Source organism: Trichechus manatus, unplaced genomic scaffold (genome assembly GCF_000243295.1).
Source record: "Trichechus manatus latirostris isolate Lorelei unplaced genomic scaffold, TriManLat1.0 scaffold00028, whole genome shotgun sequence".
In the NCBI taxonomy this organism is placed as follows: Eukaryota; Metazoa; Chordata; class Mammalia; order Sirenia; family Trichechidae; genus Trichechus; species Trichechus manatus.
This window is the reverse complement of record NW_004443964.1, coordinates 20685940-20709448: the sequence shown is the minus strand read 5'-3', so window position 1 is coordinate 20709448 and position 23509 is coordinate 20685940. Positions and strand designations below refer to the sequence as shown.

The following is a 23509-nucleotide window of genomic DNA, read 5'->3' as shown; positions in this document are numbered from 1 at the left end:
TTAATGAGGCAGGACTCAATCTACAAGATTAGGTTGTATCTTGAGTCAATCTCTTTTAGATATAAAAGAGAGACGGGAGCAGAGAGACAGAGGGGCTCATTACCACCAAGCAAGAAGAGCCAGGAGTGCACATCCTTTGGACCCGGCGTCCCTGTGCTGTGAGAAGCTCCTAGACCAGGGAAGATTGATGACAAGGATCTTCCCCCAGAGCCAACAGAGAGTGAAAGCCTTCCCCTGGAGCTGGCACCCTGAATTCAGACTTCTAGCCTCCTAGACTATGAGAAAATAAATTTCGGTCTGTTAAAGCCATCCACTTGTGGTATTTCTGTTATAGCAGCACTAGATAACTAAGACCATTACTTTTTCCATTAAATCAAACTGTGGATAAGGCTGAAAACTGTGCAGATATATTGCACTTTAAAGGGGGGATACTGAGGTAGAACTACATTCAATTTTTAAGGAATGAAAGACTATAATGGTAAAATGGTAAGCAAAGACAACGGGTTCTCTTGGGGGCCCTTTCAAATTACTGTATGAGGATGGCTGACTCGTCTAAAGCCAGGCCACCAGAATGTGGAGAGGACGTGCACCAAAAAGCTCCAGGAGACTATAAATGCTGAGCATGGGGCCTGGGTGCCTCAGGATGTCTCTCTGCCTCAGTTACTCTGAGATAACTTGGCTACCTGTATCATAAGTAACCTAAAACAGTTAAAACTCAATGATCCAGCACCTGCAAAAAAAAAGGAAGTGATTCAATGGCATCTGTCTCCACCTAGGTCTCAGCCTCCCCAGGACCCACTCACTTATACTCTTCACAACATGCAACATCACCCCTGGCACCCATCATGTCCCCTGTGTTCAGTGTTGGGACAGACTTACAATCAGCCCTGGCAGGAAGAAACACTGGGTTCTGTGACCATGGCCAACCTCACACGGTGGCACTTCGAGGTTCTCAAGGCCAGAACACCAGCCAAAACGAAGTGATCACTTCTGCTGCCCCAGGCCTAATGAGCTAGATGAGTGACTGTCCCTCACCTTCCAAGTATATGGATGATGCCTACCATTCCAGCAGTCAGCATAAGAAATGTAATATGAATGCTAGAAACAATGTCCCTGGGAGGAGGTACAGAGGATCAGGCACTGGGAAAAACCTTGACTCCAGAGGGGCCTACTCCCTGACACTTATTTACCATCTGAGGCCCTGCACACACCCATTCAAGCTTTTCAATCTCTAATTGCCCGGCTCTAAGCAAGCACCGAGATTTGGCTGCCAAAGGGCAGCTGGTGAGGTTGGCAGGGGATGCAGGTGAATGGGGGCTGGGTCAAGCCAAGAGTAAGTGCGAAGAGTTCGGAAGGGGACAGCAGAGGTGAAAGGACACAGAGACTTCGTTTTCGAGAAGACTGGGTGAGGGTTAGCAGGAAATGGGGCAGTAAGAGTTGGGGACAGTTTAGCAAAGACTTAGGGAATGGCATGTCCTCAGGATGGGAGGAGGTGGAAAGATTACCGGGGTTATAAAGTGGAGGATGTATATAGTGGGCTAGGGAGTTAGAAGCCAAGTCTGTGAGGAAAGAAGATACATATAAAACCTGGGATAGGACTATGATCAGAGTTATCAATAAGAAAGGGGTGAGCTCAAGAGGGCACCTACTTTGGTGGTGGGTTTTAAATGAGAGCAGACCTCAAGGAGCAGAGCAGGGGTGTGTGGGAGATTGGGATAAGAAAGCTGAACCAGAAAAGGGGGGAGAAACCGGACTAGTGAACTGGGGGAGGTTTGCGTGGTACATTAGGATCGCCAGAGGCGTTGAGGGGTGAGGATGAGACGTGTTAGGGGGAAGCAGAGGGATGTGGCCGAGACAGCGGTTGGAACTGGGCTAGAGTAGGGTCGGGGGTGAGGCTGCACTCACTCAAGAGGCATGGGGTAAGAGCGGGAGTCAGATCACGGGTGGGAGAAGATGGAGGGGACGGCCCTGAAGTGGCAATGCAGGCCGGAGGCTGGGGTCGGAGTGGGGCGGACTGGGCCAGAGCCGGGGCGCGGGACTTGGGCTGGGAAAGGTTGGGGTATCTGAAGTCGGACAGTCTCAAGGCAGCCAGGGTTTGGGATCACGGAGAGAGCTGGGGGCCCATCGTCCGCTTGCATCTCAGCCCCGCCGCCCCTCAGCTGCCCTCCTCGCCCCCTGACCCATGACTCACCAAAGGGAGCCGAGAACGGGCGGCAGGGACTCCGCTCCACTGCAGCCCCTCAGCCACTAACCGGAAGCTGCGGCCTCCCGGCCACCGACAACAGGAAGCGGCGCCAGCGACGTTTGACGCCGTCACGTTGGCTAGGCGCTCTGGCCCCGCCTCCGGCCCGCGGAGCCAGTCGTGGAGCCCGGTAGGGGCGCGGGGCGGGACAGCCGCTTTACACTGCCTGCTCTTCTCTGCCGCAGAAACAGAAGCTGGGTTTGGAGGTTTGGGACCCGAGGACAGGAACTCGGTACCCGCCTCCCACAGGGTCTGCGTCAGCTCTTGGCTTCCGGATTCCTGACCTCGCTCGGCCTCTGCACCATCTGCGTCACCATGGAGCCGTCACTTCTACTCCCCCATCCGCAGGCTGCCCACTTGTAAAATAGGACCAATAATGCTTCTCCTGCTTTTGCCTCCTGAAGGGCACCAGCACAGCCCGGCGTGCGGAGCGGGCTAAGTCGGAATCTTTCTCCGGAGGCTCGCAGAAAACACATACATGTTATGACTACACCTTATGCCAGGGGAGCGTCCTGAGGTCCCCTGGGCGCTCTTCTTAGTCCGCCCATCCACCTCGCGCGGCACAAAGCTCAAGGGTCCGCTCATTCTCATCTAGCCATGTAGTTAGTTGTTTTATTTCCATCGTAGAATGTGACATTTCTCTTCCAAATGGACTCAACAAAATATCAAAAAGTAGCGACCGCAGCGAAGTGTTGGCAGGGCCGCGTGCTTTTGGGCACCTTACCTGGGCGTGTCTTGGTCAAACGGGGGCCTGAGGGCCTGAATATGAGCCGGAAATGGGGTGGGGGGTGGGGTACCGCTACATGCAAGTCTTAAGAACATACAGAGGTGCTTGGGCAACAGCCTAATTCTTGTGAGCAAGCTCCACTGACTTTGACTGGGGACCGAAGCTCCGTCAGACTCTCCTGGGAGGAAAGTGACACAGACACGTCTGGAGAGGTCGGGGTCCAAGCTCCTGCTTCCATTCTAAGGCCGCAGTTGGGGGTGTGGCCTCCGACTGCGTGGAGCGAACTGCCCCTTCAGTAATTCTCTTTCCAGGAGTGAAAACCGCCCCTCTGTTTTAGGCTGGATGGGTCTGAGTGCATTCCGGAGAATTAATGCTTGATGTTTGAGCAAGATTAGAGGTGAGAACAAAGAGACAAAGTATTCCCTTGGTGTTAAACTAATTTTAAGGAAGGTGGAAAGTAAGATTTAGTTGGGAAATCCAGTTCCTTTTGGCGAATGGATAGTGTTTCTGGCGATAAGTGGTCCCGTGAGAGCGTCGGTGACTTGGCACAACCATGCTCTCCCCTCAGATCGAGCACATAAAGTCCTCGATTATTCCACTCCCCTTCCCCCGCAGGGCTGTGAGAAACCCCTGGGAGTAATCTCTGGTGTACCATTTTCAGGAATCTGCAGTCTCTAGTCTTGCCTCCCGGCCCCCTCTGGTCAGAGTACGCTACCTTGTGGTGTTCTCTTTTGGCTCTACTCTCTTTTGGGACCACAAACCCCTTCGGGTGGCTGAATAAAGCCAAGGATTCTCAGGGGTGGAAGAAGGGAAAATGCACAAACATTGAGCCCGTTTCCACACACTTACAAAATGGGTAAATGGACCATGGGCCCACCCAGTAGACTCCAGATGTGGGGGAAAAAAACCAACGCACATTAGTATGACATAGGGGCGATTTCACGGCAGCCAACAACAAGAAGTGTGACTTGAGCAATAATAACGGTGGGACCAGAGAGGGAAATCTGAATGGTATCCTGGAGTAGCTGACTTTGAGCTGAGACTTCCAAGTGAGTAGGGGAAAGGACAATGCAGGCGAAGGGACAGTTACCACCACCCGTCTGTCAGTTTGTCTTACTGTGGTGGCTTGCAGGTAGCTATGATGCTGGAAGCTATTCCACTGGTATTTCAAATATCTGCATGATCACCCATAGTGGATAAGTTTCAGCGGAGCTGCCAGACTAAGACAGTAGGATGAAAGGCCTGGTGATCTACTTCCAGAAATTAGCCAATGAAAATTTTATGGATCACAACAGCGTATTGCCCTATATAGTGCCGGAAGCTGAGCCCCCTAGGTTGGAAGGCACTACACAGTGGCCACAACAATGGACTCAAACATGACAACTGTCACGGAGATGGCACAGGACAGGGCAATGTTTTGTTACGTTGTACACAGGGTCACCATGAGTTGCAGCTGACTCCATGGTGACTAACAACAACAGAGCTATTCAGACGGGATTAGGAGACCCAAAGTCATCCGAATCCCCTGGGGCAGGTCCAACATACAGATTCCTGAGCCCCACCCCAGCCGTAGGGAGTCACTTTACAATGGGATTCAGGAATTACCCCTCCCGTCCCCTATCCTCACCTCGGATAGATCTGAAGCATAGTTAAATATGAGAATCTTTGCCCTAAATAACCCCTTATGGCAGTTCTCTATTTTCAATCTTCAAATCAGACCTGTAGGCCTAACCTAGGAGACCGGGGGGAAGGGAATAAAAACTTACAGAACATGGACACTCCTACTGTTTACCCGGTTGGCATGTGATCGAGGCTTATATTCCTTTTCAAACACGCATTATTATCCTCATTGTACAGGCTAAGAGAGGTTAAGTAACTTGGTAGAAGCTGGATTCTCACCCAGGTCTTTCGAGTTGGACCAGCAGCATAGTTCTGTAGCTGAGCAGGGGCCTTCGGACCCTGGGCTACTCGGGTTGGAATCCCAGCTGTACCCCATACTGTGTGCTGGGCTTTCCTTAAAACAGTGCAGGGCTCAGGGCCACCCAACAAGTACGGGGCCATCTAAGACAACTGCCACAGTGTCAGCATTTTTCATAGGCCCCCTGAGACAGCACTGAAGACAGAAATTTCTAAACTGAAATTTATTGATGCTCAGAAAAGAGAAGTAAGTCACAAGCCTCCATGGTCCCCTGCCCCCAAGCATAGGGCTCAGGGTGTGTGACCTCAGGCGAGTTCCAGAAACTCTCTGAACCTCAGTTCCTCAGTAGTGGTGTCGTTAGGTGTTGTCGAATCGGTTCCGACTCATAGCGACCCGATGTGCAACAGAATGGAACACTGCCCAGTCCTGTGCCACCTTCACAATCATTGCTGTGTTTGAGCCCATTGTTGCAGCCACTGTGTCAATCCATCTGATTGAGGGTCTTCCTCTTTTTTGCTGATCCTCTACTTTACCAAGTATGATGTCCTTCTCTAGGGATTGGTCCCTCCGGATAACATGTCCAAAGTACATGAGATGAAGTCTCAGCCGTCCTTGCTTCCAAGGAGCACTCTAGCTGTACTTCTTCCAAGATAGACTCGTTCCTTATTCTGGCAGTCCATAGTATATTCAATATTCTTCGCCAACAAGGCGTCAATTCTTCTTCGGTCTTCCTTATGCATTATCCACCTTTTGAATGCATATGAGGTGATTGAAAATATCATGGCTTGGGTCAGGTGCACCTTAGTACTCAAAGTGACGGCTTTGCTTTAAACACTTTAAAGAGGTCTTTTGCAGCAGATTTGCCCAAGGCAAAAGTTGTTTGATTTCCTGACTGCTGTTTCCATGGGCGTTGATTGTGGATCCAAACAAAACGAAATGCCTGACAATTTCAATCCTTTCTCTGTTTATCATGACGTTGCTCATTGGTCCAGTTGTGAGGATTTTTGTTTTCTTTATGTTGGGTTGTAATCCATACTGAGGGCTGCAGTCTTTCATCTTCATCAGAAGGTGCTTCGAGTCCTTTTCACTTCAGTGAGCAAGTTTGCGTCATCTGCGTATCACAGATTATCAGTGCATCTTCCTCCAATCCCGATGCCTCGTTGTTCATATAGTCCAGTTTTTTGGATTATTTGCTCAGCATACAGATTGAATAGATATGGTGAAAGGATACCACCCTGACACACACTTTTAATGATTTTGAACCATGCAGTATGCCCTTGTTCTGTTTGAAGAGCTGCCTCTTGGTCTATGTACAGGTTCCACATGAGCACAATTAAGTGTTCTGGAATTCCCATTCTTCCCAATGTTATCCAAAATTTGTTACGATCCACACAGTCAGATGCTTTGCGTAGTCAATAAAACACAGGTAAACATCTTTCTGGTATCCTCTGCTTTCAGCCAAGATACATCTGACATCCGCAATGATCTCCCTTGTTTCACGACCTCTTCTGAATCCAGCTTGAATTTCTTGCAGTTCCCTGTTGATGTACTGCTGCAATCATTTTTGAATTATCTTCAGCAAGATTTTACTTGCATGTGATATTAATGATATCACTGGATAATTTCTGCATTCGGTTGGGTCACCTTTCTTTGGAATGGGCACAAATATGGATCTCTTCCAGTCTATTGGCCAGGTAGCTGTCTTCCAAGTTTCTTGGCATAGTGAGCACCTCCAGTGCTATGTTGTTTGTTGAAACATCTCAGTTGGTATCCCATCAATTCCTGGAGCCTTCCTGTTTTTTGCCAATGCCTTCAGTGCAGCTTGGACTTCTTCCTTCAATACCATTGATTCTTCATCATATGCTACTTCCTGAAATGGCTGAACATCAACCAGTTATTTTTGGTACAGTCACTCTGTGTATTCCTTCCATCTTCTTTTGATGCACTATTCAATATTTTGCCCATAGAATCCTTCAAAATTGCAACTCAAGGAATGAATTTTTACTTCAGTTCTTTCAGGTTGACAAACACCATGTGTGTTCTTCCCTTTCGGTTTTCTAACTCCAGATCTTTGCACATGTGATTATAATACTTTACATTGTCTTCTCGAGCCCTTTGAAATCTTCTCTTCAGCTTTTACATCGTCATTTCTTCCGTTTGCTTTAGCTACTGTATGTTCAAGAGCAAGTTTCAGAGTCTCTTCTGACATCCATTTTGGTCTTTTCTTTCTTTCCTGTCTTTTAATGACCTTTTGCCTTCTTCATGTATGGTGTTCTTGATGTCATTACACAACTCGTCTGGTCTTTGGTCATTAGTGTTCAATGCATCAAATCTATTCTTGAGATGGTCTCCAAATTCAGGTGGGATCTACTCAAGATCATCTTTTGGTTCTCATGGACTTGCTCTAATTTTCTTCAGCTTCAACTTGATCTTGCATATGAGCAATTGATGGTCTGTTTCACAGTTGGCCCCTGGCCTTGTTCTGACTGATGATATTGAGCTTTTCCATCATCTCTTTCCAACACATCTGTCAGTTTGTCATAATGTGGTGGCTTGCATGTTGCTGTGATGCTGGAAAGTATGCCACCAGTATTTCAAATACCAGCAGGGTCCTCCATGGTGGACAGGTTTCAACGGAGCTTCCAGACTAAGAAAGACTAGGAAGAAGGACCTGGTGGTCTACTTCTAAAAAACTGGCCAGTGAAAACCTTCTGAATAGCACCAGAACACTGTCTGATATAGTGCTGGAAGACGAGCCCCTGACGTTGGAAGGCACTCAAAATGTGACTGAGGAAGAGCTGCCTCCTCAAAGTAGAGTTGACCTTAATAATGTGGATGGAGTAGTTTTCAGGACCTTCATCTGCGGACGTGGTGTGACTCAAAATGAGAAGAAACAGCTGCGAATACCCATTAATAATCAGAACGTGGAATGTCCGAAGTACGAATCCAGGCAAATTGGAAGTTGTTAAAAATTAAATGAAATACATAAAGATCGATATCCTAGGCATTAGTGAGCTGAAATGGACTGGTATTGGCCATTTTGAATCAGACAATCATTGGTCTACTATGCTAGGAATGACAAATTGAAGAGGAATAGCATTGCACTCATCATCAAAAAGAACATTTCAAGATCTATCCTGAAGGACAACACTGTCAGTGATAGGATAATATCCATACACCTCCATGGAAGACCGGTTAATACAACTATTATTCAAATTTATGAACCAACCACTAAGGCCAAAGCTGAGGAAATTCATAATTTTCACCAACTTCTGCAGTCTGAAATTGATCAAACATGGAATCAAGATGCATTGATAATCACTGGTGATTGGAATGTGAAAGTTGGAAACAAAGAAGAAGGATTGGTTGTTGGAAAATATGGCCTTGGTGATAGAAACAATATCAGAGACCTCATGATAGAATTTTGCAAGACCAACTAATTAATTGCAAGTACCTTTTTTCAACAATATAAATGGTTACTATACATGTGGACCTCATCGGATAGAAAACACAGTAATTAAATCGACTACATCTGTGGGAAGAAACGATGGAAAAGCTCAGTAGTGTAGTCATTATGTAGATATATTTTTTTATTTAATGGACACTAATGGTACAATTACTATAATGAGGAGGTCCACATTTTTTTTTTTTTGTAACATTAGAAAGGGATTCTTAGCTGAGTTTGTGCTCCAGAAGAAGAGTAAACCAAGAAAGAAGAAAAGGGAAACAGGAAATGAAGGTCCCAACCCAGGAAACAGTGAGAGGAAGTTGGGGGTGACAGCTGTGTGACAGGTCTAGGCAGTGACTAGAGCACACTAGAGGACAGATTTCCAGAAGAGAGGGCTCTAGGGAAAATGCAGACTAACTGCTATGGCAGAGCATTCCAGGAGAACTAAGGATATGATAATGTGAAGTCATAATGTCTACTAATTTATTTTGTTTTAGGCAAATTGCAAAGTAATCTGGTTATGACTACCCTGATGCAGTAACCCTATATGGGGACTCCTAATTCCCAACTAGTTTATTAAAATGTATATTTAAATACATAGTACAAATGCATGGTGTAAATTTCAAAAGGTACGAAAGGGTATATGGTGTTGCAGTCTTCCCGTTTCCCTCCCTGAAGGCAACGACCATTACCAGTATCTTGAGTGGCCTTCCAGAGTTATTCCACACCAGTGTTGTCCGATAGAACTTTCTGTAAAGATGGAAATAGTTGATACGTGCATTGTCCCATATGGTAGCCAGTAGCTACATACAGCTAGTGAGTACTTGAAATGTGACTAGTGTGACTTAGGAGCTGACTGTTCAATTTGATTTGTATTAATTTAAATTTAAATAGCCACAGTTTTATACATATAACACACAACACATAGTAGCATACTGTAAAAATGGCATGTTGGCATTAGACCTAGTCTAACTTCGTGAGGGGGAGAGAGAATCACGTTCAGCATCAGCCCAAGGCTGATTCCTATGAGGTGGAGGTCAAATATACCTTCATCCTCCAACCTTTTTACCAAGTCTGTCCTTCCCACAGCATTCTCTACTCTGCTGGGATCAGTTCATTGCAATGGTCACGCAGAACTCACAGACCATACTCATAGATATGGGGTTTATTGTAACAGGTTACAATTCAGGATTAGGAACAACTCAAGATACAGTTGTTTGGGCAGGACAGCTTCTCGGCTATGCCTGCAGGCAGGCTTCTTTCCCCTCTCTCAGCCCCTCGGCCCCTCAGTCTGGCCTCTGCCCTGCTTCGGCAAGCGTTACAAAGGCCTTTAATCCAACCAATAAGTGCCTAGAGGCACCCTACTCAGCCAGGAAGCCTCCTGCCAAAGGCGCTGAGCTCTCTAGCTCTGTGGGTCAGCCTGCCCTCTGTAGCCACCTTGCTCAGTGGGCTGGGAAGCCCACCACACTGTGTAGTGCCAGTCTCCTGGTTCTGCTGCTGCCGTTTCTCTGCTGTGCTTGCTTCTACCGCTTCTCACCATCTCATGCCTTCTCCAATGTTACAGTTTTCTCTGTCTCCTGAGTTTAACAGGCTCTCAGTGCAGGGAACCTGGGTCTAAAGGACATGCTCTATTCCTGGCTCTTCTTCTTGGTGGTAGTGAGGTCCCCCACCCCCTGCTTCTGTGATTGGCTCATTTTAAGCCTAGCAGGATGGTAAAACTGGCCAGTCCCCTACAAGAGTTCCATATACCTTATTTGCATAGTCCCACCCCAAGGGTTCAGTGCACCATATGTGCATTATTAGCAGGCTGTCCAATCCCCTTGGTGGGCCACAAGCGCCTTATTTGCCTAGTACCACCCTATCATTTTGTTGGAGTCACAAGACCGTACATGGCTAGAAGGGCCATATTAAGTAATTCACTGCACCACATGTACCATACACACCGAAGGACATCTTGCTTTGTTCACTTTTGCTGTCGAGTTGATTCTGATTCATAGCAACCCTAGTGGTGACTATGACATTCTTTAGGCTTAATCTTGGTTCTCTTGGTTCTCCTTTAAAGTGCAAAGTTTCCTGAGAAAGGCAGGAATTAAGGTCAAGCATCTGGAGCCGATTTGGCTTTTGCCCTTATGAGAGGGGCCGAGGGACTTTGTGGAACAGTGGAGGCTCTGATGGTGAATCTCACTGTTCCTAAGTTGTCCTTAAATCCATGTGGATCCCTGGCTACTTTGTGCCTTTAGACAGCCTTCCTCTTAGGGTATTTCAGGTTATAAGAATATTTCTAGTTTTAAATGGCCTCTAGAGAAAGAAACTTCACTAACCTGCTGTCTTAGTTATCTATTGCTGCTGTAAGAAAAATACCACGAGTGGATGGCTTTTACAGAAATTTATTTTTTCACAGTTTCGGAGTCTAAAAGTCCTAATTCAGAGCACTGGCTCGAGGGGAAGCCTTTCCCTCTCTGTCAGCTCTGGAAGAAGGTCCTTTTCTCTTCAGCTTCTGCTTCCTTGGAGGTCTCCATGTGTCTTAGCATCTTTCTTACCCCATCTCTTCTCTCTCTTTGCTCACTTGATTAATCTCTTTTTATCTCAAAAGAGATTGACTGAGGATACACCCTACACTAATCCTGCCTCATTAATATAACGAAGACAACCAAGTGGGATTATAACCACAAGCAGAGAGGTTAGGATTTACAATATATTTTGGGGGGACATAATTCAATCCATATCACCTGCTTTTGTGTTTAACCCCATATACACCTTTTCTTCTGGTGTTCCCTGTGGGAAGCAGTGGGCACAGGATTTGGTGTCAGATCTGGGTACAGATTCCAGCTCCAAATGGCCCAGTCCCTTTGCAGTTTATGGGGCAAATACATAGTATGCACTGACCTTTAAGAGGCCAGTCTGTATTTTGTAAGGAATCACATGGGGAGAATGAAGGAATGACCTTCAATAATATTCCTTGAGTCATCACTAAGGTCAGGGCCTGTACTAGGCATTGAGGGGAGGAGGGAGCTGTGGAGAGAAAGGAGATGGGATTCTTGTCTTGTCAGGGTTCCTGACCTAATAGAGAACAGTGGTTAAGTCTTTTTATTGATAGGCATCACGTGTCACTATGCTCCATTTATAGGAAACTCCTAGAAGAGTAGAACCAGGGTATGTAACAACTAAACGAGGGCTTGTTCACATACTTGAGTATAAAGAATTATTGGTCCCAATTCTTCACCATTCCCTGCATCCATAGTCTTGTCTCTTTGTGGGCAGAGTGTACTTTCTTAACCCCTGGCTTTGGCCTTGGCCATGTGACTTGTTTGGCCCATGGAATGGGGCAGAAATGAAAGTGTGCCAGTTCTGAGTCTAGGCTTTAAGAGGCCGTACAAGTTTCTGCTTGCCTTCTTATGCCTCTGCCTTCACCATGAGAAGAGCTTCTCCTGGGTCACTGCCGACTCTTCAGTCTGGAACCTGGAATGAACACACGTGGGACAGAGCCACCCCAGCTAATCTGCAGCCCTACAGGAAGAAGCAGAGCTGAACCAGCACAGAGTTAAAGCACAGCCGCCCCAGCCAACCTGCAGGTCTGTGAGAGCTGTTATTTCAACTCACCAAGTTTTGAAATGGTTTATTACACAGCATTTTTGTGGCCATACCTATCCAATACGTATACTTACTCCTTTATTAGGCTACAGGGTCAGCAGCTGCAATAGAGAACCAAAGAATAGTGGGTTAAATAAGAGGGAAGTTACTCAGTTTTTCACGTAACAATCCGGCTAGGAGTCAGGGCTAGTTTAGTGGCCCCCTTGTCAGGGGCCCAGGCTCCTTCTATCTTATTGCTCCACCATCCTTGGGGCGTGGCCCTCATCCACGCGAAGCCTTCATATGGATCACAGTTTGAGTCTTAATTTCCTTTAGCCCTATAGGTGAAGACACTTCACAGTATGATGCCAAACCACTCTCTAACACAGACACTCTAAACTTGAACCACTTCCCACTTCTGCTTCAGGCCTCAGGATTTTTTTCTCTTCTTGAAGGTGTGCTTCTCTCTGCTCCACTGGTCCTCCGCTCCGACTCTCCAGGCCTCAACAACAGCATCTCACTCACACCAGGTCCTCGGGAACCAGAGCTGGTTGAGTCTGGGGCTTTCCAGGAGCAAGAGGCCCTGATCTCTGTGGAGGTGAGCAGTAGTCCGGGCTTACCTATGTTGGGAGTCCAAGGTAAGACTCAGTCGTGCCTCCCATTCTCACAGACCTAACCAGACACCAGTCCTCTCACCTCCCACTGCTCTGCGCTTCCTCCCCACAGTCATCTCCCTGCTGCCTCCAGCCCAGAAGAAACCAGAGAACCTCTGCTTCCTTCAACTTCCTGCCCTTCTTGTCATACCTGAGTGGTTCCTAGAATGGGCCTCTCTGTCCTGAGATTGATTCAGGTGGGGCAGGCATGTAGGTTTGGAGGGGAAGTATCCAGGAATCAGCCTTTTAAATAAGCATCCCAGTGATATTTGAGGGTAGAGGTTGGCAGAATATACTTTGAGAAATTGTATTTTCCTGTGGATACCTGAAACCCGAACTCATCCATTTTGGATGTGTGGCCTAGGGCACTTGGGCTGGTTACTTACATTTTTTGAGCCCTGTTTCTTTGTCTGTCAAATGAGGATAACAAAATTATCCTTCCACGGATGGTTGAACTAAATGAGGTAAGACTGTAAAATGTGTAACCCACAGCTTGGCACCAAGTAAGCAAGTATAAATGGTAGCTTCTGCTGCTTCTTATTATTATATTACTTAGTCTTGTGCTTTAAACACAGTAAATATTTGTTGGCTCTCAGAGGTCACCACACAGAGATAAACACTTGGTTTTCATCCTCAGTAAGGAACGCTGAGAGGTAACTCAGGTCAGTAACAATAAAACAAGTGTCTCTTGCTCAGCATGGGCAAACTGATGGACCAGATGAGGTACAGATGAGCTGTTCGCTTCACTTGGAACCCTAACCAGCAAAATATGCTGGGAGGCCATTGCCCAACTGCATTGCTCTTCTGGGGGACTGTGTGCTGTGGTTCCTTGGTTGGCATCATTCTTCATCTCAGATTACTGAGTTGCCAGCATTTATTTGTGGTCATTGAGGTCGATTAGCAAATCTTGCTCATTCAGAATTTCTTTTACTCACTAATGTGTTTAGCTCTCACTGACTTACCAATGTGAATTAATGACTTTTTCTTTGCTTTTAGTAAAATATTTAAATAGGGGAAGGCATCCCCTCTTTGTGCTCTTAAAATGTCTGATTCTTGCATGGATGAACAGAATGAGTGCAGGAACCCTTGCATCTTCTGCAATTTTTACTTGTATTATCACTTGGAATCATGCAGCCTGGAGGGTGAGGAAAGAAGCAGGTAGATCTGGTGCTGGGCCAAGGGGGAGGAGGCCAAGAGCCTACATTTGATCCCTGGTGGGGTTCTCAAGAGGCTACGGCAGTATACCTGAGCAGAGAAGCGGCACAACCAATACATTTTCTGAATCAGCACCCTCCCAGGCCTGAAGAGGGCAATCATGGGCAATTACTTTCTCACACACTCCTCCTTTACACTGACCCTCCAGTTCCTTCCTGAGAGCTACCTAAGTGTCTTAGTTATCTAGTGCTGCTATAACAAAAATATCACAGGTGGATGGCTTTAACAAAGAGAAATTTATTCTTTCATAGTCTAGGAGGCTAGAAGTCTAAATTCAGGGTGCCAGCTTCAGAGGAAGGCTTTCTCTCTCTGTCGGCTCTGGGGGAAGGTCCTTGTCATCAATCTTCCCCAGTTGAGGAGCTTCTCAGAATAGGCGCCCCGAGTCCAAAGGACACGCTATGCTCCTGGTGCTTCTTTCTTGGTGGTATGAGGTTCCCCTGTCTCTCTGCTTACTTCTCTCTTTTATATCTCAAAAGAGACTGATTTAAGACACAACCTAATCTTGTAGGTTGAGTCCTGCTGCACTAACATAACTGCCTCTAATCCTGCCCCATTAACATCACAGACGTAGGATTTACAACAGTTAGGAAAATCACATCAGATGACAAAATGGTGAACAATCATGCAATACTGGGAATCATGGCCTAGCCAAGTTGACAAATATTTTTGGAGGACAAAATTCAATCCATTACATTCCACTCTTCGGCCCTCCAAAATTCATGTCCTTGCCACATGTAAAACACACTCACTTGATCATATCATATGAAATCAAAAGTCTTAAATCAACTCCAAGTCTAAAATCCAACAATTCCTCTTCATCTGTGAAATCTAGAATATAAATAATCTGCTTCCAAAGGACAGTGGTAGAACAGGCACAAACTAGACATTTCCATTATGAATGGGAGAAATTGGAGGGAAAGAAGGGATAACAAGCAAGTCAGCAGAACACATTACATTAGCTCTCATGGCTTAAAAATAACCCTCTCTTTTCAGAGACCATTTAGACAATGGCCCTGCCCTCCAGACTCTAGGTTTCGGCCACACTCTGGATTCTAGGTGGTGGCCCCTAGGCCTGGGCTTCAGCTCTGCTTCCAGGCCCACTGGAATGGCAACTCTGCTCCCTTGAATTTGGGTGGCCCCATTCTCCTAGTCCATCTGAGTGGTGACTCCACCCTTTGAGACTCCAAAGGTCAAAGCCCTATGGTTTGAGACTGAGGCAGCTCTGCTTCCTGTGCTCCTTGTCTCTTCAGCTTATGCTTCCTGATTGCTTGGCCTCTCCGCCCTCAGGCCTCACACCTACATCTGCCCTGCTGGGGCAAGTGTTCCAAAGCTATGAAGCTCCACTGATAAGTGCCTGATAAAGTACCCCACTCCATTAGTAAACTTTGGCAAAAGGCACTCAGCTCTCTTGCTCTGTGGGTCGGCTCTAGCACTGTGTTGCGCCAGTCTCCTGGTTCTGCTGCTGCCATTTCTCTGCTGCTGCTTCTTGCCGTCTGCACTGTCTCCAGTGTAACAGCGCTCCTCACTTCCTTCTGAGTCCTCACCAGAATTGTCTTTAATGTCCATAATTTCACCAACAGTCTCTTCAAGGCAATCTAGGCTTTTACTATTAGGCATTTTAAAGCTCGTCTAGCTTCTATCCACTCAGTTTCAAAACTGCTTCCACATTTTAGATATCTGTTAGAGCAGCACCCCACTCCCAGTACCAAATTCTGTCTTAGTTATCTACTGCTGCTATAACAGCAATACCACAAGTGGATGCCTTTAACAAAGAGAAATTTATTCTCTCATAGTCTATGAAGCTAAAAGTCCGAATTCAGGGCGCCAGCTCCAGCGGAAGGTTTTCTCTCTCTGTTGGCTCTTGGGGAAGGTCCTTGTCATCAATCTTCCCCTGGTCAAGGAGCTTCTCAGAGCAGGGGCCTCAGGTCAAAAGGATGCGCTATGCTCCTGGTGCTTCTTTCTTAGTGGTATGAGGTCCGTCTGTCTCTCTGCTTGCATCTCTCTTTTATATCTCAAAAGAGACTGATTTAAGACACAAGCTAATCTTGTAGGTTGAGTGCTGCCCTGTTAACACAACTGCCTCTATTCCTGCCTCATTAACATCAGAGAGGTAGGATTTACAACCTATAGGAAAATCACATCAGGTGACAAAACAGTGAACAATCATACAATACTGGGAATCATGGCCTAGGCAAGTTGACACACATTTTTGGGGGACACAATTCAATCCATAACAACAAGGGTTGGGATGGTTTAAAAAGAAAAATATGAATTTTCCACCAGCTTGTAAGAACAGAGAACCCCTTACCAAAATAGGACACACATTTTTGCATGAGTTTGAGGTCTTGAGAAAAAAGAAGGACTTGGCTGCACAATGGAGATCCAAATTTTCTACCAATTTCAAAGAACTTATGAGAGGATCCAGAAGGTGGATGATCCCCTATGGGCAGGGGGTCAATTGTGTCAGTGAACTCAGGTTTGAATGCGGCACAGAGGAGAGAGAGCCAGAAGAAACTGGTACTTGATTTAATAATCTGCACCCCTTGTGGCTGATATGTTTTCCATTTCCCTGGGATGGGTTATATTGGGGAAAAGGGTAGTGAAGCCCCTATTCGTCCTTCTTTGCCTACACGGCCACTTTATGGAATGGCTACCAGGAGGGATTCTAGTTTCAGCCCTGCTTTTCTTGCCTATGGCCCTTGATCAACACCCTGTTACTTTCATGTAAATATTTAACTATTTACATTTCAATTCCTTACCACCTGGCTAGAATTGGTTGTAGACTTTACATATTTTAATATGAGAAAAACAGTTATTTTACAAGCAATACTGAGACGCCAATATCAGAAAATACAATTTGCGGGTGGCCTGAGGCAGGATGGGGTTCACACTGGTGTCTTGTCACCAAGCGTTTCACTTTCCTCACCGATCTCTATAACAGTCTCTGTAGGCGCGGACTTCTCCGTTGCGGCCTCCCTGGCCTCCCTGGGATAAGAAGAACAATGCCAATGGCTCTTATTCTTGAAAGGAGTAATTAAACTTTGCATTACCTCCTCATTTTATTATTATTTTTTTCTTTTTAAAAAATTTTTATTTATTTTGTTGTTGTTGAGAATATACACAGCAAAACATACCAATTCAACATTTTCTACATGTACAATTCAGTGACATTGACTATACTCTTCAAGTTGTGCAACCATTCTCACCCTCCTTTCCTGAGTTGTTCATCCCCCACTAACATAAACTCATCGCCCTCTAAGCTGTAGGGGGCTCTTGCTGTTGCTGTTGTCAGTTTCATCCCATATAAGTAGATACGAAGAAAGCACAATGCTCAAGGCAGACATTCTTTACTAGTTAAGCTAAACTATTGCTTGGTTTTAAGAAGACGTTTGGGGATATATTTGGTTTAAGGTTTAAAGATTATCTCAGGGTAATAGTTTTAGGGGTTCATCCAGCCTCCATGGCTCCAGAAAGTCTGGATTCCATGAAAATTTGAAATTGTGTTCTGCATTTTACCCTTTTGGATACCTCCTCATTTTAGATAAGAAATTTAAATTGTCCCCAATCATTTACCCGGCATCTTTGTTGAAAATCTCATCCTCATCAGAAGAATCCTTGTCATGTAGCTTCTGTGCCATGTTTTTCTTGCGGGTGGCATTGAGAGGTCTATACATATCCCTGAGCCAAAGTGGCCGCCTTCTCCAGAAAAAGCCCTCCTAGAAAAGAGAAAGGGAGCTATTAACTCTGCATCTCTCCTGCTTTCTCCTGCCACGGCACTGGATCTTCCCCAAATGTACCTGACTTTCACTTTCTGATGTGCATCTCCTATGAAGCAGACTTCGGAAAAAGCCCCTTGGGGAGAAACACACACACAAGACAATTAGTGATTCATGTCATTTTCCATGTCCCTTATAATGCATATCTCTGGTCTCAGCAGGACTCAAAAGTTTACCTCCACCCATAATCACAACTAGCAAAATCACCACAGACTTGGGGCTTGAGAACAACTCCATGCATATCGGACTTCCAGGAGCTCTCCGTATCTGTCCACAGGGCCCCACGATGTCTCTGCGGAGACCTCTGTACATGGCTTGGCATGTAGGCTAGGCAGAATTTTCAGCCCCACTTACCTCCTTGGCCAAGTACCCTCGTGCAGTGAACAAACTGCACGACCATACTGGGCAGCCCTGTCCAGAAACATTTACATCAGTCCCCTTCAGATCTGGTCTCATGCTTCATTCTCTGGGGAGTGAGGGTGAGTGGAGGAGAAGGTGCTTCTATTTTTCTAGCTGCTTTATTTTGTAAATCGAATCACACCAAGTAAATGCCCGAGTCTAACTAGCAAAGTTATCTAGCTCACTGATTTTCATACTGTAGGTGGTCACTAATTAGTGAGTGGGTTGTGAAGTCAATTTAAAAGTCATGACTAACATTAAAAGAAAAATCCGAACAGAATAGAAAATATCAGAGTGCATACTGTGTAATAAGTTTAAAAAAAAAAAAGTTGCCATCAGGTCAACTCCAACTCATGATGACCCTATGTGTGTCAGAGTAAAACTGTGCTCCACAGGGCTTTAATTGGCTGATTTTTCAGCAGTAGATAGCCAGGTCTTTCTTCTGAGGCACCTCCAAGTAGACTCAGATCTCCACCCTTTCAGTTAGCAGCTGAGTGCACCATCCAGGGACTCCAAGTTTGCTTTAGAAACTACTTATGCCTATATTAGCAGCCATGTCTAGATTAAAGTTTGCATGTACTGAGTCATGATATAAAATGTAGATTATGGTCCAAGCACAATGTAATCAATGGAGAAACACCCACATGGGAAGGAGTCATCCTCTTTCTGATTACCCCTAGTGGTGAGACCCTGGAGGAAGATATTTTCCCTTTCTCCCTCTCTTTTTGAGAAAGCTACTGGCTAAGACCCCTCACAGTTAAAATTCTATGAGGTTTGGATAAGGGGAATGAAGAGTAGGGGCTTAACAACCAGTAGGATGAGAAGCTACGTTTTCCTGCCACTTTACAGGAAAAACACATATATTCTACCTTTCACTAGCCTTGAATGAGAACAGCGCTCTTACCCAAGACCATGTGGCCTTTCCTACCCTTTCCCCAGAGCCTCCAAGGAAGGCATCTGGCCCAACCTGATGTCCACCAACAGCAGGAAGAAATAGGCATAGCCTAACTCTTCCCTGAAAGGACTGGAGACAGCAGATGCCTCTGTGCTAGTCCCATCAAGCTCAGGTTGGGCTGGGAGGCTAATTTTGCTGGAGCCAGATAAAGTGTTAAGGTGAGTATACCCTTCCTGCCTTTGGTAGTTCTCTTACTGTAAACCGAGAGGATTGAAATAGAGGCCCTCTAAGTTCTCCTCCAGTTCTAAAATTCTATTATAAAAACTATCAGACTCTGAATGTTTTGTTATATTTTAACTACAATAAACATTTTTTACAAATTGTCAGACTGATATTTACCGTGAGGATCCTTCTTTATCTTCCTTTGATGCTGCTCTATGAGAATAAATCTGTTTTGGAAGAAAGCATGATCATGGTTATCCATCACAATGACCAGTATCTCCAAACCTTTATTCATTCCTTTTATTTATTTTAAGCCTCATCTCCACGGCTAGATGATAACCTTTCTGAGCACAAGGATTCTATCCTGTTTAACAGTTCTTTACTCTTCCATAGTACTTAGTTTAGGATCTTGGATATATTTTAATATATTTTATCAACTGTTTTAGGTAACATTCAACATATAATTCCTAATAAAAATGCAGAAAAGTAGGAAAAGGAAGAAACATCCTTAACTTGATAAAAGTATCTACCAGAAACTGAGACAACAGCATTGCTTTCAAATTAGGAATAAGGATGCTGTTACTACTGCTATATTCAACATCACTTAGAAGGTATTAATCAATGCAATAAGAAAAATAAATGGGATGTAAGTATTGGAAACACAGACAAAACTATCACTATTTGCATGTGAAATGATGGTGTCTTGGTTATCTAGTCCTGTTGTAACAGAAATATCCCAAATGGATGGTTTCAACAAAGAGAAATTTATTCTCTGACAGTCTAGGAGGTTGGAATTCCAAATTCATGGTGCCAGCTCCAGGGGAAGGCTTTCTCTCCCTGTCAGCTCGGGAGGAAGGTCCTTGTCATAAATCTTCCCCTGGTCTAGGAACTTCTTAGCACAGGGACACTGGGTCCAAAGGACATGCTGTTCTCCTGGCTCTTGTTTCTTGGTTGTATGAGGTCCCCCTGTCTCTGCTTGCTTCTCTCTTTTATATCTCAAAAGAAAACGACTTAAAACACAATCTAATCTTGTAGATTCAGTCCTGCTTGATTAATATAACTGCCGCTAATCTTACCTCAGTAACATCGTAGAAGTAGGATTTACAACACAGAGGAAAATCACATCAGATGACAAGATGGTGGACCATCACACAGTACTGGGAATTATGGCCTAGCCAAATTGATACACAATTTTGGGGGACACGATTCAATCCATAACAGATGGACAACCTAAAAAGCTGAAGAGATCAACTAAAATTATTTGTGAAAGTAAGATGAGAATTCAGAAGGAGCCCTGGTAGTACAGTGGTTAAGCGCTCAGCTGCTAACCAAAAGGTGTGGCAGTCTGCTTCCGCAAAGATGCACAGCCTTGGAAATCCTATAGGGCAGCTGTACTCTACTATAGGGTGGCTAAGAGTTGGAATCGACTCGACGGCAATGGGTACAGGTAATATGAGAATTCAGTGAGGTGGCTAGATACAAAATCAGACAAACCTCAATAGCTTTCCTATGCACCACCAATAACCAACTAGAAAATGTAATGGAAGAATGATTCCATTCACAATAGCAATAAAAAATCTCTCAAGTACCTAGGAATAAACTTAACAACAGTTGTTAGACATATGTGAGGAAAACACTAAAATTCTTCTGAAGGATATTAAGAAGAACAGATTATGAGATACCATGTTCTTAGAAAGGAAGTCTCAACATTGTAAAGATGTCAATTCTCTTCAAATTAGTCTACAAATTCAATGCAATTCAAGTCCAATGCCAACATAGCCTTTTAAAATTTTTTTTTTACAAAAACTGACCAGCTGACATTTGGTAGAGAAAGTATGCAACAACAGCTTGAAAAGTATGAAAAAGAAGATGGAAGAGCAGGAGTTTGCCCTACCAAATATCAAATTATGTGATAAAGCAACAGGAATTAAGTAGGTGATCCTGGTACAGGAAAAGACAAGTGAATCAGTGGATCAGCAGAGAGTCCAGACAAAGGTGGTATTTTATTTTATTACTATTTTTTTATTGTTGTAGTTTAAATGAAGTTTACATTTAAGTTAGTCTCCCATACAAAATTTTATACATACATTGTTATGTGACCCTAATTGCTCACCCCATTCTGCGACAGCACACTCCTCCTTTCCACCCCTGATTCCCCATGTCCATTCACCAAGCTCCTAACCCTCTCTGCCTTCCCGTCTCACTTCTGGACAGAAGCTGCCTCTTTGGTCTCTCATATGTACTTGAGCTAAGTGGCACACTCCTCACAAGTATCACTTTATGTCTCACAATCCAGTCCAATCCCAGTTGGCCTGGGAAATTGTTTTAGTTCTGGGCTGATAGAGAATCCAGGGGCCACGCTTTCTGGGGTTCCTCCAGTCTCAGTCAGACCATTAAGTTTGGTCTACTTACTAGAATTTGAGTTCTACACCCCATCTTTCTGCTGCTCTATCAGGGACTCTCTGTTGTGTTCCCTGTCAGGGCGGTCATTGGGGGTAGCTGGGCAGCATCTAGTTCTTCTGGTCTCAGGCTGATGAAGTCTCTAGTTTATGTGGCCATTTCTGTCTCTTGGGCTAATACTTTCCTCGTGTCTTTGGTGTTCTTCATTCTCCTTTACTTCCAGGTGGTTGGGACAAACTGATGCATCTTAGATGGCCGCTTGCAAGCTTTTAAGACCCCAGAAGCCCAAAGGTAGTATTTTAGATCAGCGAGGAAAGAATGAACCATTCAAAAGAAGATATTAAAACAATTGGATATTCATACAGGAAGAAAAAGTTGGATTCCCTACCTCAATCACACCAAAATCAAACAAACAAAATGCCACATGGACTAAAACATATAATGAGTAACACAATGTTATAAAAATCATAGAAAATGTACGACACTATCTTTATACCATGAGGTGGCAAAGGGCTCCCTAACAAGACTCACACCCCATATGCATTGAGGAGAGGGTGACAGATGTGATTCCAAGAGTGCAAACACCTCCTACTCTTCATAGCCCTTGCCCCCTTTTCCACTGGATTGTTTGTCTTTTTCTTGTTGATTTATAAAAGCTCTTCTTGTGTTAAACATATTCAATCCTTTCAACTCCTTAAATTGTATTTCAGTGTTTCAAGTATTTCACACTTGTTTTTGTCTTTAAGGAGGCAAAACAGAACAGTGATAATGAGGAGCACAGGCTTTGTAGACAGGTGACTATCTGTCCTGCTTTTGGTTTTGTCACTTGAGGACTTAAATTTCTCTCCTTCATCTGTAAAGGAGGGATGATAATATCTTCCTCAAAGGGTTGTTGTGTCAGATAATATATGTAGTCCAATGTTTGGCATTTAAATAAATGCTAAATTTGCTGTTTTGTTGTTGTTAGATGCCGTCAAGTTGATTCCGACTCGTGACGACCCCATGTGTGCGGAGTAGAACTGCTCCATAGGCTTTTCAAGGCTGTGATCTTTCGGAAGCAGATCGCCAGGCCTACTTCCAAGGCACCTCTGGGTGGGTGGGAACTGCCAACCTTTCGGTCAGTAGTTCAGTGCCATCCAGGGATTCCCTAAATTTGCTAATGGTGGTCAAATCTATCAAAGTTTTCTGCCTGTGGTATCAGGCTTAGAAAGCTCCTTCCCATCACAAGATAATAAAAATATGGCTTCTATTTCCTTCTAATACTTTTATGGTTTTGTTTTTTACATTTACTGAAATATGTTTAAGGTGAGAAATATGGATCTGTCATTATCCCCTCTCCCCCCAATAGCTAGGCCACTGTTCTATTACCAGGTATTCACTTCCCCCCACTGACTAGAACTTTAAAAGTTGACGTTTCAAAAGTGTTAAGAATACATGGGTCTATCTGGGCTCTGTCTGCTACTTCAAAACAAATATTAGGTTGTATTATTTCTCACTGTGGAATTGCTATAACGCCTTATCTTTCTTTCGTTGAGCACCATTATTGTCTACTACATGCAGAGTTCGGGTCCTAAAAAAGTTTATAATCGAAGTAGGAGAGAGGATACAATGAAAACATATAAATGAATACAAATGTAAGACTAAACTGAACACAGTAATTAAAAGCAGCACAGGATTTTATAGAAATGTCAAAAAAGGAAATGGCCACATGCTGCTTGGAGAAGCAGAGGGAACTGTCTGGGCAATGGCTGATGACTGTCTTCCCAGAGGCCTTGGCAAACTGACTCCTTGCTGGTCCCCAGCCTCCCAGGCTTAGAATCAGACTCTGTCACCACCAAGAGAACCAGCTTCTTCCTTTTTGGGGCAGTCTCACCTTATCAATATTGCAGGACTGACCAAAAATCAGAATGCCAAATTATGACTTGACAATGAGAAATACATCTGTTCCACAGACAGAACTTCTGTGTCTACATGATCAGGGAACTGTGTCTCTGTAGAGACAGGCCTATGTGCACACTAAAGCACAATCAGAAGGCTCCTTGGT

At 44.7% G+C, this 23509-nt stretch overlaps 1 protein-coding gene across 1 annotated transcript in view; it reads right to left on the bottom strand.

The window, feature by feature from the left end:
- Positions 1-2155: 2155 nt before the first annotated feature.
- LOC101343498 (leucine-rich repeat-containing protein 37A2-like) overlaps positions 2156-23509 on the bottom strand; it is a 78992-nt gene continuing 57638 nt past the window's right edge. Inside the window, exons 13-15 of the mRNA XM_023729439.1 lie at positions 19243-19292; positions 2967-3001; positions 2156-2547 (exon numbers count right to left, since the gene is read on the bottom strand). Of these exons, the coding sequence (XP_023585207.1) occupies positions 2156-2547; positions 2967-3001; positions 19243-19292 (477 nt within the window). The remainder of the gene's footprint in view (positions 2548-2966; positions 3002-19242; positions 19293-23509) is intronic.